Genomic DNA, 19615 nt, shown 5'->3' with positions numbered 1-19615 from the left:
TTTGTATGTGTTGAAGATCTTGCTTGTTTGAATGAGTAGAGTCCGAATTCACCTGCACAAGAGCAAAGTCACTGGCCTCGGGGGTGTTTCCGAGGAAAGCCCCTCCGATGCCTAAGTAAGAACGATGCTCGGATTCTAGAGAGAAGTTCTCTAGAAGAGTAGTCTTAAGGCGATAAAATTGGACGTACCTTGAGGTGTGAGCCTTGGCGGCCTATTTATAGTGTTTGCATAATAAATGCCCATAGGTCATTTATTGCTATTGGGCCTTGGGCCTTAATGGATGGCTGAATAGCCATTGGTAGGTTTGATGCTGTTGTTTAGAGCCATTGGGCTTTGGACTTAGTGGCCCAATTGAGAGTCAATTGGGAGCCCAAACACTATGTATGGAACTAATAAACGTTAAAATTACGGAGTACTCACGTACACATTTTCATATTTTAAATCAACAAATTTACGTATGAGTAATATTCTTTAATAATGTGGATATCAACTAGTTTAGTTGATAAAATTTTAAAGGGGTGGTATTCAAGACCAAGAATCGAATCTTGTCTACACCATTTGTCCCATGTCCTTTGTAGCTACGAGAGAAGACAAATTGACAATACAAAGGAAAATAATAAAAACACGTGAAAATACAAGACTAAACTAGGGAGTAACTAGCACTACAAAAAATGTACCATTAACGAAGGAAAATCCCGTCGCTAAAGACCAATAATTGTTGATTAATGACGGGATTTCCTGTCGCGAACCCGTCATAAAAGGGGGTCGTAGTTAATGGAAAATCTCGTCGTTAACCCGTCGTAAAAAACATTTGCGACGGTTGTTCCCGTCTTTGTTTGGTTGTTATCCCCGTCGAAAAAGGCTTTTGCGACGGGATTTTTGACCCCTCGTAATTAGGTTATCGTTAAAGATACAAATTCTTGTAGTGTAGCTAAAGAAAGTAAATAATCAAGTCACCATTCTATTCGACTTATTTTGTCTGTACTTATACACTACAAAAAATTGTATCATTAACGAAGGGAAATCCCGTCGCTAAAGGCCAATAATCATTGATTAATGAGGGGATTTTCTGTCGCGAATCTGTCACAAAAAGGGCCGTCGTTAATGGAAAATTCCGTCGTTAACCCGTCATAAAAGACATTTGAGACGGTTGTTCCCGTCTTTGTTTGGTTGTTAGCCCCGTCGCAAAAGACTTTTGCGACGAGATTTTTGACCCATCGTAATTAGGTTGTCGTTAAAGATACAAATTCTTATAGTGATATTATCTGAAAGAAACTTATTCTTTATGAAATAAACTTATTTGTGTGTAAAAATGTCCGGAAAAGAACTTATTTTTTCTGAACTTATATTATTCGAACTATCTGAACTTATATGAACTTATCCGAACTTATCTGAAATTAATTGAACCTATTTGTCTGAAATAAGTCAAAATAAGTCAAACATAACAGAGCCTAAGTCGCCAAAGCGTAAACCCTCCTTGATAAAACTATGCTGCACGAGTCTTCCAATGAAATAACACTGTATTCACGGGGCTACCAATTGTATCATCACCAACGTATTTTGGATTCAATAAAACACATGTTACTATGGTTATTAAAATCGCGATTCAAATCGTAGTAAGATTCTACAATTCAAATATGGTCTTACGTACGATTCAGTTTGCAGTTCAACACGATTCTACACTTTTTTCTTGACTAGCAAAAATCTTGTAAACTTGAATCACGCTGAAAAGGTTATTAATAGATAAATACTAGATTTTAGCCCGTGCGATGCACAGATTTTATTAAATTGTTAAGTTAAAATAAAACTCCTATTACAACTACTATATTTTATATATTAGATAAAATTAGTGTTTGATTTTAAATTTAATTTAATTTTTTATTTATTTTTTAATTGTTGGATTAGTAATTAGTTAATTAAAATATCTATGTGGCACCTAGTTATTTATTTATGTGGCACGCGACTTTTTTTAATTCAAACATAATTTAGAAATCTTATTTTTCATTGGCCGAATCCATTAGATTTCCTACGCGGCACTCTATTATTGGATTAGTGTTTGACTTTGGCCAGAATTTTATTTTAGATTAGTGTTTGATTTTGGATTAAATTTTATTTTAGATTTATTTTTAATTATTAGAGTATTTGAATTTGGATGGAGTTGTACATATTAGTAATTAATTAATTAAAATATCTACGTGGCACTTAAATATTTATCTATGTGGCACTCGAATTTTTTAATTCAAAAAACATTAGAAATCTTATTTTTCATTGGCCGAAATAATTAAATTTCCTACGCTCTAATATTTCAGCAAATAAACCTCTTTTATATATGTAATATTAGATTTAAGAAGTTTATTTTAAAATCATAAAGTAAACGGCAACGTTTGTGTAAGACCGCCTTACCGGAAAGACCACTTTTGTTGCTTAACTAATTGGTTCAATTTCTTAAATAATTGGTTACATTACTTAATTAATTGATTCAATTGCTTAACTAATTAATTTCTTTGCTTAACTAATTGGTTTCAGTGCTTAACTAATTAGTTCAAGTGCTTAACTAATTGGTTCCATTGCTTAACTTATATGATACCAAAATGGTCTTTTGTGTAAGACCGCCTTATAGAAAAGTTTGTATAAAGTAAATATGACCGAGAACTTGAAAGGTCATCCTAGGAGCTAGCTAGCGATAAACTGCGTGCTTTCCCTGAACTTGGTCTTAATTGTGACCTGTTGTATCTTATATGCCTCTCCTTGTTTCCTTCATAGAAAAAAAAGGAGACATATATATTGAGGCTTCCACTTCGAACAGTTTTTCTCCAAATTGGAACATTGTCACAATTGTTATGCACATGTTCTGCCTGAGAAACGAATCCATCTTGCGTGCAGGTTTTTGGTATAACCATGATGTAATGAAAGTGTATGCTTGATAGCAAGTTCCATATACTGTCACTATTATGGGCTAAATAAACAACAGATCGATGAAGACCATGTCCAAACTAATTAAACTATTTTGTTTGCGGAATTTCTTCACATCAATCAAGCGCTAAACACGAACTTTTATTTTCCAGTCGTTTCTACTGGAATAATTTAAATCATGGATCAAAGAAGTAGCCATTAATAACCAAACTTAAAAGTAAAAGATGTGATTGTGTATGAGTTATGAATTGAACAATACGACCAATATATAGGATTTAATCAATTATAAATTTGAATATGATTAGAACTTCCAATGCATATCTTGAAGATTAGAATTTTAACTTGGAATAAATTTGAATATGATTAGAACTTCCAATGCATATCTTCCAATCAATTATAAATTTGAATATGATTAGAATTTTAAATTTGAATATGGGCATTAGTATTAGTATTTAACTTGGAATAATTATTTGATTAGAATTTTCAATTTATCTAATTTACCTAGTAGTAGTTTTCAATGTATCCATCTAATAGGATTTGTCTTTATCTAACTCAAGCTTACACGTAGCTCATGTGCATGTATCTAATTAGGAGTATACATAGGAAAGCAACAATAATTAATTTGTTAATGATAAAATTCATTATATGATAAACTACACGTAGCTCATGCCAATAGTAATTAATTTGTTAATGATAAAATTCATTATATGATAAACTACACGTAGCTCATGTGCATGTATCAATGATAAACTTTAGGTTAGATCTAAGTTTTTTTTGTTTGCATTTAAATATATCCATATGTCATTTAATTATCTAATTATCTACGTGTCATCTAATTAAATATATCCACGTGTCATTTAATTATCTACGTGGCACTTGAATTTTTTAATTCTAAAATAAATTAGAAATCTTATTTTTTATTGGCCGAAAACATTACTAATCCTACATGGCGCTCTAATATTTCAGCAAATATGCCTCAATTATATATATATATATATATATATATATATATATATATATATATATATATATATATATATATATATATATATATATATATATATATATATATATATATATATATATTAGATTGTTAAAACAACTATATATTTCAATTATTAATTAAGCTTTCACCTATAATATAATTAAGCACTTCAATTCAATGCGATTTGAGTATACAATCTTGATTATACTTGTTCAAGAATCTTGCGATTCTACGATTCGATTATACGTTTCGAACTTTCGATTCTAAGAGTTTATTCCGATTCAAAGTAGAATACCGAATTTGACAACCTTGATGTTACACATCAAATATTATCTAACCAATATTTGTAGTCCAGTAGTGGGATGAATTAGGAATTTCCCCATGAGTAATGTCTCTTTATACTTTTCCTTTTGTTCTTACCTTTATTAAATATTTAAAAAATTATGCAGTCCAAAAATATGGAGTACGATTATTAAAAGTTAGAAAATTGTCCTCCGTAATTTAGAACCTTCATCAATTGTAATGATAACTCTTATTTCCCCCTCTTAGTCTCTCTCCTAATCCACCTCATTATCACTCTTAATAAGAGTTAGGTACCAAAAAATACAAGAAATACACTAACTCTTATACATTAACTCTTAGATAACTTTATCATATTTTTAATTTTATTTTTGTAATTAAAATGCCAAAAGGCAAACACAATATCAATCAACATTCCACCTTACCCCCTCTTAATTTCTAAGAGTTACCTCTTATTTAGAGGATGTCGCCAACAACCTCTAAATAAATAAGAGTGGGCTAATAGCTACCCCAATTTTGTTAAGAGCTAACTTTAAAATTTTCTCTCTCCTAAAGAGTGGGCTAAGAATCCCTCAGTATTGATGCTCTTATTTATTTAACAAGAATGCAAGTACGGAGTATTGATTGCGGATCAAATTTCTCTCACAAAAAAAGGAGTAAAAGAAAAAGGATTAGGGAAGTGGTACTGTCTTGGCTTTTCAGGGGTTTTCTCAGGTGACGTCCAATTCATGTAATCATTCCATGAAAATTAACATCAAGAAAAAAAAAGGGTGGAGTGAGAGAGACAAAGGATTTAAGATAAGCAAATGAGGCTAATTTATAGGAAAAGGACTATATAACGATAAAATATTATTCCTACCGTGCCAATTTTGTTTGCCTGTTTATGTTTTGTCAATAATCCACTATTATTTTGTTCAACAGCTTTTACAACGAAGTGTATTTCCATAATTTTTGTGATATCGGAATTTGGAACAGATCGATCTTATTTATTTTTTTTTATTTTTTTTGGCATTACAGATCGATCTTATTTCTGTTTAATACTCCCTCCGTTCCTCAATAGTTATTTCATTTGATAAAATACACGGGTACTAAGAAATGTGAAAAGTGTGAAAGAAAAACCAAAATTATGGGTGTTTTTATGGGGAAAAAGATAAAATAGACAATTATTTATTGATAAAGCACAAATAAAAGTGAATGCGAAGATGAAAAGTATAAAAAGGTTTAGAATTTGTTAGAAAAAACAGTCATAATTTATGAAAAAATGTATGTCAAAAAATGTAAACATGACAAGGAAAAGGAAATACGGAATACCTGATTAGAAAAACAGGACAAGTACTTAGGAACTGAGGGAGCAATAGGAAGAGTCCTACTATTTGCCACATCATAGTTCTGCAGGTGGGAGTTAGGGAGAGAAAAGAGAAGGTGTGAAGTTAAGGAAATATGTATAAAAAAAATGGTGGAAAGTTTAGGAAGAAAACATGTAAAAATAAATAATAAATAAAAATTAATATACTTCCTCTGTTCCATAATAGATGCATAGTTTCTCATCTGCGCACTATTCATCAATCAACTTTGACAATTATTTTTTCACTGTTGTGTAAGAAAAAAACATAGTCAAGTGAGATCTTGTTAAATTCGTATTAATGCAAGGATTCCAAATATCAACTTTTTATAATTTTACTTATACGCATTTAGAGATATTAATGTTCAAAAGCGTATTGACATACGTGCAAATAGAAATGATGCATCCTTTGCGGAACAGAAGAAGTATTGAAAAATTTTCATCTTCGACTAAATATAACATGCAAAGCCTATATAAAAGTTGGTGTTGTTTTGGCTATTTGTGAAAGTTTGAGCTGTTAGGTGCACAAAAGCTATACTTGATGTTGTTGAGTCTGATTTTACCTTAATTATAATTTATAAACTCCGCCACTAATTTGGTTGCTTGACAAAGGATGACTTATGTGCTTGGTTAAATTTTTGAATCCCAACCAGTCTCAAGACTCTTGAGTCCTGAGTCCTGAGTCCTGACCGACACGTCCATGTGAACAAAACAACTATCGAGTACAAAGTACGGAGTAGTATTGAAAAATGGAGGAAGTATGTTTATGAGCCTGGTTTATAAGATAAGAGGGTTTGTTAAAAGAGGGTTGAAAGGTATAGAAATAGAACGAGTTGAGTCCACATCTTATTATGGTGTTGAGACAAAATCTGAGGGTGTAGCCCACATCAAGATGCAGTTTGGTCCACAACTTGTCATCGATATATGCTTTGACTCATTTGGGAGTTGGGACCCTTCCTTCATTTAAGACATTTCTATATGTAGACTTGTCCTTTCCAGTTTTCCATCAATAATGCTGCATAAGCTAATTATGCCAACACTTGACTGGACTTGCTAAATTGATACTTGTTATATTACTGGGAATATAGTAAATATAGTAAAAATGGTTAAAAATATATGGAGTATAAGAAGTACGGAGTAGTAAATATAGTAAACGGTTAAAAATATATGGAGTATAACGGATACGTCTATATGCTTCTAAATGAAGTACTTTGTACGAAGTATTATTTAGTTTCAAATATCTGCGTAATAACTAATCGTTACATGACCTAGAATATGGAATGTTTGGTGACTTGCTGTTTCTTGGTGAAGATTTCAGAAATAGTTTAAGATTGTTATCATAACAGAAATCTCATAAATTATGTATAGTGTTGTGTTTGTTCAAAAGAGCACATGTTTGTGCATCAAATTTGTTTCTTTTTGTTGAAATAGGGTCAATAATGAAGACTTGACTCTGACAATATTTACAGTAAACTCAGTGTGTTGGTAGAAATGCATCAGCTTCCCACCTGAAGTTCCAAACATCTATTCAACATTTTTTCTTATCCAACTCAATTATCAGAATCAGATAAAACAGAAACCTAAAACAAAATGAAGGTATTTAATTTAGAAAAATTACATACGTATAATATTTATGTTTATCAGTCTAGCTGCAAGTCTATTTACAGAAATTTAATGTTTACAAAATTACGAGTATAATTCTCTAGTAATAACATTTTCCTTGTAGGAAGGACGGACAATGGCGGCATCTGATACATTGACATTCATCTTTAGTACCGAAACATAGACTAACTTCTGAGTTCTTCATATACCATAGTATAATGGCAGATGCATAGTTGCAGATCAATTCAGCATGTAACATTTCATTCACAGAGAACACGCTGAAGATGGCGCTCAAACAGAATACACCTTAATCACTTGGTCAATATTGGTGCGGCAAACAGGGCATCCCCATTTCTTAGATTTAATTTCATTCAAACACGACATGCACCCAGCCATGTGGCCACAGGGCACACATGCACCTTCAACTGGAGCATCGAAGCATATTACACATGACGAAGATCCAGCTCTCTGGTTTCCATCTTCAGTAGTATATGTTTTCTCAAACATGCTTGAATCAATGGTAGGATAATGGATAGGACCATCGGACATAACCTCATCGGTAAGAGTTGGGGCTGATGGAACTGGCATAGGTGTCGGAGTGTCATTGGTCGATATGGAAGAAGAGTCGCTAGGCCTTCCTTCTTCCTCAACCAGCTGTTCTGAGCAACTTAGTTTTTTTGAAGGAGGGTCAACTTTACCCTTGAAGGGAACAGAAGGCATAACGGTAGAGGATGAACTTGCTTCATTGGGTGCCTGGATATGGTCGAAGGGTATACCTTCTTCTATAGCCGACTGAAGAGAGGCATTTATTGCCATGGTTAACTCCATATCTTCCTCAGAAGCAGCTGAGGTATCCACAGAATTTGGTGAGGCTTCTGCAGCAGCAGCTGGTAGTGTAATTGATGGAACAACTGGTGTTGTAGTGTTGAAGGGGAAATTTGGATGCATCACCTATTTTAAGCAAGAACAAACAGGTGAAGATAAGCTGAATGCTGTTTTTCCTGAATGGCATGTCAACTGAAAAGGGTGTGTGCGTATTTGGCAAAAAACATTCATGAGATGTCACAACACAAATAATGGATAAATGTTCGTTAAAAAACGCTGCAAAAGTTTCTTCAGAAAGTACTAGTGCTGACTGGCAATTCTCAAGGGGTGATCTTAATATCCCATAGTTGTTGGTGGTTATTGCTCACTACCATAGTGATTTTTATCTTCAAAATTGACCTTTTTTAATACTTCGTATAAAATTTGGAAGAGTGTGTTATGTTAACATAATAAACAATAATATTAGGGATGAATATGCAAAGAAATTACCTATAAATTATCTTGAGGGAAAAAGATGACAGGTAGTAACCACCAGAAGTTAAAGTTATATCATAATTTAATTTGCTACTGTTAAACACAACTGGCAATTCTCAAGTCAAAATGTTCATCTCTCTTTCTCTCTGTTTCTCTAACCACCAGAAATTTTAAGATAACAATAAACTTCAAGTACGGAACATAAAATCATATAAATGAAATTTGTTAGCACAAATCACGTCTATGCTCTTTCTCCAGGCTTTTGATGTCTGCAAGCAAGTCAACATGCATTCCTCTAAATGGAAGTATGAATAGGAATTGAGAACATGAACCAGAATTCAGGTACAAGGTATGTCTCCATATGTGGATTTCAAGTATTGAAGTTTACAACTTCGCACAAGGTGTGTAGGGTAAACTGGAAAAGTGCTTATGAAGAACATGATAATACCATTCATTTGACAACAATATACAAGTAGTAAAAGATCAATGATGCTGTATCATAAGATGAAAGGATAGCAGTTTTGAGAAGGGTTATACCTGTGGTATTCCTTTGCATGCACTACAGAACTGTTGAAGCTGTTGCTTGTCACTTTCATTAACTGGCGTGAGTTTAATGCGTGTCTCTGTAAAGGGGATAATCAAGTTCAGGGTACTTTAACTAGTTATGAACTCAAAAGGACAATGATTCCAGCAAAAACAGTTCATTCAGATAACAGAAATAACAAGACTAGTATTTTGTTGCTCAGAAATAACCACGTATATTTCATCCTTGTTGCCATTTCTTACAAAATCTACGAATTCAAACTAATTTTATTCGTCTTAATGTGGAAATGTGGAGCATGCGTGTCTGCAAGAGCTAAAGTTTGGACTTGTCAAATCACTAGGGGGCGAGGTTGCGCGCAAGCCAAATGACATAAGCGCACCGAGGAGCATCGGACAAGGACCTCAAAATTAAGCAGGTGAAATCACACATTGAATGAAACTAGAAAGTTATCAAAGTCAATGGCAAGCAACCATAAGATATACGCCCAAGTAAAGGTCTCCAAGAACCAATGTCTAGTATGCGAAATACATAATAGTAAAAAAGATTTTTTTGTGAAGTTTATACATGTCCATTATACGGATTATAAAAGAAAGTTGCTGTTAGCTTAAACCAAAGTTCTTATTCACTAGCAAAGGATGTTCTTCTAACCCTTCTCTCATGATTTTTTCACCAAAGTTCATAATTAGGGGAATGGCCAAGATATGCGTGGGTTAGACTTAGACCTATCAGTGCATAACGAACTAAAAGATAGCACAAGCCTGAAGAAGATATTCTAGGGCTCAATGCAAATTTCAAAGTGGTCCTTAGATGACTTACGACTAACATGTCGAGGCCTACAACTTCTCCTCTTTCCACGCCTTCGAACTAATAACAAAGACAAAAACCAATCAAGGACTGCAAATGACATTAATTGCTTTGAGCTACTGGAGAAGAAGGATGAAATTATTACTGGCAGCTACTTCAGTGATTATTACTGCAGGATCAGGCTGGTTAAAATCTGGTTCCTCCATATTGGCCCTCCATAAAGCAATATTTGTACGAGGTTCAGCATCCTATTGACCAAAAAAAAAGTGTACACGATAAGTTTGATGTTCAAAGCAAAACTTTAATGAGACCATCACCGGCGTAATAATGCTGAAATTTACAATGCCCATTTGGCAAGAAGTGCATACACAGTTAACTGCATGAAGTCTACTAGTACTGCAAGTTTGTAATCTTAAAAATTGACAATACTCTTAAGATGCTGGAAGCAAAGAGCTGTTTCGGTTAGCACTATATCTGCCAATAAAAGGCTTATAAACCGTAACAAAATTAGCTTCTAGATAAGCCGTTTTTTTAAGTTGATTTCCAAACATGCGACACATGGGCGTTGATACAATCAAGTGGCCTACATTGATTGAACAAAACAGATTTCATCAAGAGTTGATCATACCTCTGGAAAATGAGAACTATAAAAACAAATCTTTCATATTCAATTTCAAAGAGATAGCTAGCGAAAAACATCACATCATAGCCTGTAGGAAAATGTAGGTATCTGGGGAAATCATCAAAAATCATTTGATGAAAAATACCTGTATAGTTGAATAAATGGCAAGCTCCAACTTGAAAGGCTTTCTGAGATTACGAGTACCGCATGGAAGAACAACCACCCACCTGTATCAGATTGTTTAAATGAGGGATCAGGATTTCCATATGAATTCATTGAGAATCAGAAGATAGAAAGATGCAAACATGACCGCATAGATTGATTAAAGAAAAATCAGAACCATCCCATTCCAAGACAGATAAAAAAGTATGGAGCAATTTTAAATAACTCAATCCCAAGAGTAGCCTTTACTGAGCAAGCAGAAAAGAAGTAGTATGGTTTTTGGACTCACACTTTTCTTGAAAGGAGCTGTGGGGCTAGCAATTCAAGAAATCCTGGCCCATAAAGCTCTCGTAACCAGCCAGAGTATAAGCAGGTGTGATTCTACAGGAATCAAAATTGAAATTATAGCATTAGTTACATGAAATTCTTATCATTTTTCACGAAAGGTAAACAATGCATTTGAGGTCTGTATGGCAAGAAATTAGAGAACCAATACCTCAATTGCACGAACTACATTGCTGTAGCCTTTTGCCCTAGCAATTTCTAGTGGGGTTTGACAATCATCATTGACCATTAGAGCATTTGCTGAGAATCAAGAGAGAACAAATTATTAAGTCCATATTGTAAAATCATATAACTAATAAGTCACCCCAGCTTCCAACTGGATAGAGCATAGTGCGCAAATGCCATATTGCCATATATATTTAGTTCAGATATGAATCTTAAAACGGTACGAACGAATATTCTAGAATTTGTGTCTCCTTAAATAGTGTGTTAGTTAAAAAGAAATCCTCACATTCAATCTGTAAATCATGGAAATGATATACTGAGAAAAAAGAAAGATACCTCCATGTGAAAGAAGCAACTTCACAGTATTTTCCAGGCCACGTTTTGCTGCATGATGTAAAGGTGTCCCTCCATTACGACCTACATGTATTATCATCAAGAAAAGAAAATCAGTTGAATATGCAGGCACTTTGTCAAACAAAATAAGCATGCAACTTCAATATGCAAAGATACCCAGTGTTGAACATCCTACCATTACAGAGGACGATTCTGAACGATTCAAAGACAAGAATGAAACAGAAATACAAACAGTTCATGACTCCATACCGCAAAATAATGTGCATAATTTTTCATTATACATGCTTGATGAAGTACAAGAATTTAAAAGCAAGCACAAACAGACGACAATATACCTCAGTATCTCACCAGTCACCACTCTTCATATCACATAGTAGTACGGCAAATAATATTCACAAAATGTGCAAGAATAATCTGTACAAGATCTGTTCTGAAGTTTACATAGACACTCACGAGGAAGAAGTGCAGTCTACTAGTATATCAAGCTGCTATTTTGCTACTAACAATCGAATCAGTCAACTTGAATAATTTTTTACACCAACAAATCACCAACTATGCAACCAATTTCGTCCGGAAAGGGGTTGTAATCAACAAACATATCAAATAAATGCGTAGATAATGAATAGCCATAACAGACACAAATGGCAACAAGAATGCAAATTCACGGTACCTGGGCGATATGCATTGACATTGGCACCCAACTCTATTAGAGTTTTAGCAACATCAAAAAGCTGTGGATTCAGACAAGCAAGTGCTAATGGAGTCTTCCCTTCTCTATCCACATACTGCATCACAATCATCAGTTTAAACAAGTTAACTTCCAATAATTAATCGGTATTGGCCATACCAACCCACAACATTTGATTGAACAATGCTTCAGTCAAACCCTATGATTTTATCAACCAATATACAGAATTAACCAGATTACATCAATGATCTTTAATTTCTAAAAGCACCTAATTACTCAAATTACAAAATTACTGATTCAGCTCCAAACCAGAGAATTTAAAAACCCTAAAATGTCCTTAATTTCACCCCCAAAAGCTAAAATTTGTAACAAAACTAAGATTTTTTTGGAAAATTGAATAATGAATTGAAAATTACCTCAAGTCCAGCACCTTCTCCGTGAAGAGCTTTGATGCTGTCGATGTTTCCATAAGCGACCTGCTGGTACAGCACTTCAGCCTTTGATTGTTGTTGCCCCATTTTTTATTATTTGATAATTTACAATTACAATTATATTATAAAAAATGATGATAAATTGATCAACAATTCAAATTTTCTGGGTAGAGAAAAGGAGGAAATATAAACCCTTATAAAAAAATATCTTGAAAGAAAAAAGGGATTTTAAGAAATGAATTAATCCTGAATTTCAGATATTTCTAAGATTGTGGGGTTTTATTGTTTTTCATGTGTTACCGCTTGCGTGTATGAAATGTTCATAGATGAAGATGATGACGTGTTATATTAAATGATGAAAATAAAATGACACTTAATTCCGTGTATTATTATTTCTTGGTGGTTAAGGAATTCTTTGACAATTGAAGCTTCCTACTAAAATCGCACTCCTTAGTCCTTACTCTACAAATTTATTTATTGGAAAATAATATACAGTCCTAAGTGATACGGAGTAACTATGAGAAAGGTACTCGTAACCAAAAGTCAAGACGCTTTTCTTCTCTAAAAGATTATCTAGTGATACTACAAACTATTACAAATGGGTCAAATCGGATCCATTTCAGGTCATTCGGGTTCGGTTCAGGTCGGGTTCGTATTTCTCTCAGTAACTTCAGGTCCAGTTCGAGTCGGGTTATCAGATCGGGTCAGGGATTGCCAGCCCTAGGTACACCGTACACTTGTTAGAAAATTCGATACAACAAATCACTTACCCTTCTTAACTCATTTTTCACACAAGACAAAGAAATAAGTGAAAAGTAGTAAAATGTGGAAGCCAGAATTCCGCCAAAGTAAACAATTAGTAACCCATCAATTCATAATTTATTGTGATTAAGCATTGAGTTAGGGGACAGATGCAAGTTCTGTTGGCGCCAATGAATGCCGCAATAGAAACTTGCTAACAGCCAACTACCAACCATACTGCCATTAGAGAGTAGCCTACAACACATTGAATCATTGTTGGTTGATGACTTGATGACTATAAGTTAGTTGATCGCTGGTTACGAGTTGGTGAAACAGACTTTGAAGTAGCAGACTAGCAGTATGTGAAGGTAGTAACATTGGTATACCTTCCCTAACAGCCCAAAATGTACAAAACTGTTGTTCAGCAAATACTTGGAGGTTAAATTGACTACAAACACTTGAACAATGCAATATTAACGAATTATCAGAACTTGGCAGCAAATGAAAGGACCGATTTCTACACAGCATTCAGGCTTCAGAAATCTTTTGCATCTCATTGAGTTCGAGTTCGAAATTAAGAACGGCTGTGTCCTCTTTCGAATTACAGTTGCTGGAAGAAGAGAAAACACCCAAGTAAAAAAAAAGTCGATGTTTAGTTTTGTTATTGTACAGGAAACGGGATAAGTATAATGATAAGATCATAAGAGTTCACCTGTTTTCCACAAGTCCATGATCCTTCATTGACTGGAACCTATAGATAACTCTACCCATTATATCCATGACGGGAACTGGACCAAACATACGGCTATCCTTGGCTTCCTGCAAAGAAATAGAGCATAGCAACGTAAGAAGTTAATAACACTACTACGCATTAGTCATTACACTGAAGCAAGAAAGACTACATTTTTGTCAGGAGAATCAAAGAAGACTGAGCCAGTGAGGGGAGGAAAGGAACGCTCGTGACTGTTCATTAGGGGCATGCTTAAGAAGCATTGTTCCCTCAAATATCATGTGTAACTTGCAGGACCAAATACTAGCATGAAAATAACAGGAAAATGTAATCAGTTCTTTATATGTTAAATTTTCATAGACATTCAGAAAGTCACAACTTGGTACCATTCATCAAATTTGGTAAAACACAAGCACAACTTTTAGCTTTATGTGCAATAAATGCTTTCAGGAAACACACACATGAGGAAATAGCACCGTGAACTGGAAACGATTTCAGCCAGGCACAAAAACTGTCAACGAGTATGCAAAACACAACTATCCCCATTTTTTGAAAACCGCAGGATTTCGTAGCTTTTTTCTTTTCAAGGCTTTCAGATATGTTCAATAAACTGCTACTTCCTGAGGTCCATCTTTTAAGTATGATATAGCTGAAAAGCCAACTGCACAGATACTAAGGTAGCTCCAAGGGATAGATAAGCTGTAAATTTTGTCTTAAAAATGAAAACATACCTTTGCCTTCAATTCTTGGTTGTCTGAAAGAACCCAACACTGATCATCTTCAACGACAAAAGGCTCATCTTTCTCATCAGTGGACACCATTTCTTGACCTCCTACAGCAGCTAACCTCCTTACCAGAAACTTATCTGAATCTAAGGGGTTCTTTAAGAGGACCACATCACCAACAGAAACCTGTTTATAATTTATTCTGTACCTGATATTCGTTTGACAGAATTAGCTTTTAGCAAAGGATTTATACTTCTGAATAATTGAATATCTCAAAGCAATTAGTCCTCACACAAATCAATTTTAAGCATAAACTAAGTTGTAAAAACAAGTCCAATTAAAATGATACGAAGTATGTTGTCTTTCTTCTTACACTTCTCTTTTTTCTTTAAGTAAACAAAAACTGTCCATCAAAAACTGTTTTAAACAAGTTGAAAATGGATTTGATTATAATGTTTCACCAAATTGTCATTTATCTCTTGTTCTGCCTTCTGGTCAAAGGCCTAATGAAATAGCCTCTTTGCAATTGTGAAGGAAAGGATGTATACATACCCCTCCAATCCGTCACTACACTAAGGTAGTAGGACTGTAGGAGGTATCAAATGGTATGTAAACACATGTAAAGACCATGGTTTCTCACTTTCTCTTATTCTTACTTTTTTATCAAGCCAGACTAAAACCTGCATTTATGAAGGAGAATGCTCTCACCCACTCACATTTCTCATAAGAATACTTCCCCAGGGATCATTATCAAAACAATTGCAAAGATACCACCACACTCAACCAAATGACCAATCATCTTGGTAATAGGAGCAGTGAATAAAGTGATATATGGGTGAAGCAATCTACAGAATGAAGATACATGGAGTTGGAATATGTGCATCAATTCAAGAGGATTATAATAGTATCACTGCTACTACTCCGCCTGCTACTAAGTATAAGTCACTAAAAAAAGTTTGAAAACATCACTCAATTCATTTCTATGCACGAACACGAAGTATTCATTTTTAAAAAAAAGTTCCTTAATTGATGGAAAAAATCTTTTAATGGCATCCACTAAGGCACTAAGAATCAACACAAAGCCGATCACAGAGGAAACTGAGATACATCAGCAATTAACATAGAATTTAGAAGAAGAATTACTCATGATCTAGGCAGGGCAAGTTACGTATCAGAAGAGTCTCAACTTTCCCAGGAATAGTTGGTGCCATCTCTTGACCCTCATTTCTGTAAAGATAAGTCATTTTCCCCTTGATAAAATGTTTCCAGAAGGTAACCAAAGTATCCCCATCTGCGATTTCACCAGCAAGGCGTTTCTACATCATTATAGGATAATATCAGAACATCTTGCATTTAAAAGATGAATATAATACACGAATCATCTCAATATTCTAGTCATTGCATTGCAAGAATGGAAAAAGATTCTGGTGCCTACAAAACCATTGAGAATAGAATGGAAAGAATCCACAAGTTCATTGATATCTGCCAAAATTGATAGTATTCAAACATGCAAATAATATAATGGACGCTCTTATATACCAAATTTCTTAAATGTTGACCACAGAATAACATGCAATATCCAACGACCAACCAAAGGCTTTATATACTAATAATACCATATATTAAAACTACCAAATACCCCTTCCTTTTCTTAAAGTTTACCCCATACCCCATCTTTCACTTTATTAGGCTTGGGCAAAGTTTTGCATATGCGATGGTAAAGTTGAGTACAAGAGGAGAGAGATTGAGAGAGCAAGTGGGTAAAGATATCAAAAGAGGTATGAGGGAAAATTCCAAAATAAGTATATGGGGCAATCTTTAAGAGACGAGAGACGATTAATTTCAGTGTTAACCAAGCTACATTTTCAATTCCTAAGTAAAAGAGTTGACTTCTTTTACACATGGAAGCTTCTAAACGTTGTCTACCACCATATGGGAGATTTGAACCTTCTCCGAAAGACTCCCAAGTCCCAACCCATAAAATTTCAATCTACAAAATCTAGCAGGGGAACAACTGAACAACAATCAACCGGATTCACCTTCACGGGCTTCACCATTTGACCTAGATTTCCAAGAAAAATGACTCATGAGTATGACTTGAGCACACTTTGACACGGAAAAAGGTATCTAATTAGATCTCAACAAGTTATTTACTCTCACTAAGATGACTTAATAACCATCGGTTCAGACATCTTATCAACGCAAACCTCAAAACTGAACAAGAGTCAGAGAACCAAAATGCACAAAAAGGAGAAACGCAAAGTTTTACTACAGAGACTGTAAAGTTAAGTGTCAGTTAAAATCATGAAAGAGAGAGCAAGATCAAGCTTTTAAGAATGCAGGCAAATAGTATGTTTCATATTTCAGGAAACCAATATTAGAGCTCCTGGTTCATCCAGAAAGAATATTCAGGCAGAAAGTCGAAGAATTTCAACTTTTATCAATTGTACGTTGTTCTATTGGCAGTGATTTTGGTTTTCTCCCTGGAGTACTAGAGTTTGTTATCTTGCATTAGGCTCATTATTGTTCCTAGAGACAAAGAGGGTAAGCTCAACACGTTCTCTTCATTCCCTGAATTCTTGAACCCTTGATAGATACACAAGATCCCCTCTTTCTTGGTTGCTAGAGAGAACAACAACTTTTGTTTACCTAAGCTTCCTAAGTGAAGTATCCGGTAAATTTGTGTAATAAACTAAATTTAAGAAGAATTGCAATGTTCCGCCACTCCTATCTTTGTAGATAACTAAACTCACCTTGAGCAAATTACAAACTCATCAATGCATCACCATGACGGCCTCTTTTCAACTTCATTGAAGAATATTAAAAATCTTCCATTTTTGTGCACAAACACCGGGATAAAATTGTCATCGGGCCTCTAAATAACTTTCAATTGCCAAGAACATTGATCTCACATTGATTTACTTGGACTTGTAAGCTAACAAGCTTGTTTGTATATCCTTGCTATGAATGAATCGCCAATAACGATCTTATCTTACTTTCATTAATTCCACTTTCTCTTCCTTGTTTTTTATTTTAAACTTCCCGCTCCTTTCTGGTTTGATTGGTGACAATGACGATCTCCTACGACGATTCATGTTAGCCGACCCCAAAACATTTTGGGACTAAGGGCATGCTTGGATTGAGGGTAATGTATTAAAGGGGTAATAATAGTCAAACTAAGGTAATTGAAGGTGATGATGAGGGGATGAAGTGGTGGCAAAGGGAACAAGCTAGTGTTGGCAAGAAGAAAATAAAAGGGAAGGGGGAACAAATACCCTCATCATGGGGGGAATAGTTACCCACCATCCCACTAGGGTGATTATTACCCTCATTTAGGGGTAATTACTTCCCCCCTTCCTCCCTTCTCCTCACAACACCACCACTACCACAACTTCTCATCACAATACCACCACACCACCCTCCTTGCAACCACCTCAATTCACCTTCATTGTCCTTTTATCATGGTGGTTTGACTTTTATTACCCCATAATCCATTACACCCAATCCAATCGTGCCCTAAGGCTTTGTTGTTGTTGTTGAATGAATTGCCAAGCAAGTTAGTTTCACTTGGTCATAACTATCTATTTGCTACTTAGCTATCTTACTCAGACTCTTCGTTTCACTTCAAATATAGTGTCGGACACTTATGAAATGGGTTTTTAGACATTGGAGGCTTACTCAGACTCTTCGTGTCACTTCAAGTATAGTGTCAGACACTCTTCCGAAATGGGTTTTTAGACATTGGAGGCTTGACGCTTCATTTCGGACCAAGAACATTGCTCCACAAACACATCCAAAACCCAATACAATTACAGTTTTGTAAACAAAATTCTCCAAAATCCGATAAATATTTTAAAAGGAAGGCCGCAGGCCGCGCAGCATTACAATTTACAAAAGTAACAGTCGACATATCAAACATAATTTCCTTCATCCGTACAGCAAAACCCTAAACAACAAAAACCTTCATTTGTAATAAGAGAACAGCTTTCGACATTTTGAGATTGAAAAGATCAAAAGCGCACACACACAAACAATTGGGGTTTAACCCACAAACTAAAATGTGATTGCAGTAATAACGATGGAATTAAAAATGAAAAGAATCTCAAAAAATAACAAATACCCAGAAGAATAAATGAGTAATCAAAGACAAAATATACAATTACAGTTCAGAAATTCAAAAGCAGTGAGAGGAAGAGAGAGACCTGGGTGGAGAGAGCAGCAGCGTAAACAAGCTTGGTTCGAGCATAAATGTATTTTGTGGGGACGAACAAACGATCCCACCTCATCATCAAGCTTTACTTTTGATATTCCCCTTCGATTAATTCGATAGAAGAAGGAAGGAAATTGGAGAGAAGGAGAGAGAAACAAAACCCAGATTAAAATGTTGTATGCGCGCAGGGCGGTTGATTTGCAGGTCCAACCTGTTACAGTGTTAGCTGGGCCGCCTGGGCGTGAATACGGCCGGTAAAAGACTCAAATTCACCCGATCCAATGGACATCCAATGAAAATTGGAGTGACCCGAAAAAATAAAAAGATTAATGCATTCAATCTATACAAGCACGATAATCTTGCACAGAAGTCAGAACATTATTCGATTTGACCTGATTGACATCGATTTATAACCGGCAAATGATACAATTTGATAGTCCTAATTAGTGTAACACATGTTCAAAATTGGACCAAATCGGAACTAGTTGCACCGACTAGGTTTAGGACTTATGAAGATATTGGGAGTTAGGCTATTCATGATCCGTTTGGCTCAACTTATTTAGTTTGAATTCAATATTATCTGATTGTATCCAAACTTACTCTTACTATATCATGACTTATTTGTGAGAATTCTGGGATTTATTTCACAAAGG

The 19615-nt window shown here is 34.8% G+C and overlaps 2 protein-coding genes across 3 annotated transcripts; both read right to left on the bottom strand.

Annotated features, from left to right (window-relative positions):
* Positions 1 to 7121: 7121 nt before the first annotated feature.
* On the bottom strand, positions 7122 to 12874 carry LOC110787380 (putative E3 ubiquitin-protein ligase XBAT35). 2 transcript variants are annotated; one of them, XM_021991997.2, is made up of 10 exons: positions 12542 to 12873; positions 12108 to 12222; positions 11420 to 11500; positions 11070 to 11158; positions 10863 to 10954; positions 10557 to 10638; positions 9935 to 10037; positions 9802 to 9849; positions 8979 to 9064; positions 7122 to 8093 (listed from the first exon to the last, which is right to left on the bottom strand). In XM_021991997.2, exons 1-10 carry the CDS (start codon positions 12641 to 12643, stop codon positions 7434 to 7436), a joined length of 1458 nt encoding a protein of 485 aa, XP_021847689.1. In that variant the 5' UTR covers positions 12644 to 12873; the 3' UTR covers positions 7122 to 7433. The 2 variants fall into 2 exon arrangements, with proteins under 2 accessions (XP_021847689.1, XP_021847690.1); XM_021991998.2 differs by lacking the exon at positions 9802 to 9849 and having other exon boundaries at positions 12542 to 12874.
* Positions 12875 to 13394: 520 nt separating this feature from the next.
* LOC110787382 (uncharacterized) lies at positions 13395 to 19346 on the bottom strand. Its single transcript, XM_021992001.2, has 5 exons — positions 18955 to 19346; positions 15896 to 16068; positions 14759 to 14960; positions 14010 to 14116; positions 13395 to 13907 (listed from the first exon to the last, which is right to left on the bottom strand). Exons 1-5 carry the CDS (start codon positions 19039 to 19041, stop codon positions 13826 to 13828), a joined length of 651 nt encoding a protein of 216 aa, XP_021847693.1. The 5' UTR covers positions 19042 to 19346; the 3' UTR covers positions 13395 to 13825.
* Positions 19347 to 19615: the final 269 nt, after the last annotated feature.

Source organism: Spinacia oleracea, chromosome 3 (genome assembly GCF_020520425.1).
Source record: "Spinacia oleracea cultivar Varoflay chromosome 3, BTI_SOV_V1, whole genome shotgun sequence".
NCBI lineage: Eukaryota > Viridiplantae > Streptophyta > Magnoliopsida > Caryophyllales > Amaranthaceae > Spinacia > Spinacia oleracea.
This window is presented reverse-complemented; position numbering and strand designations above follow the sequence as displayed.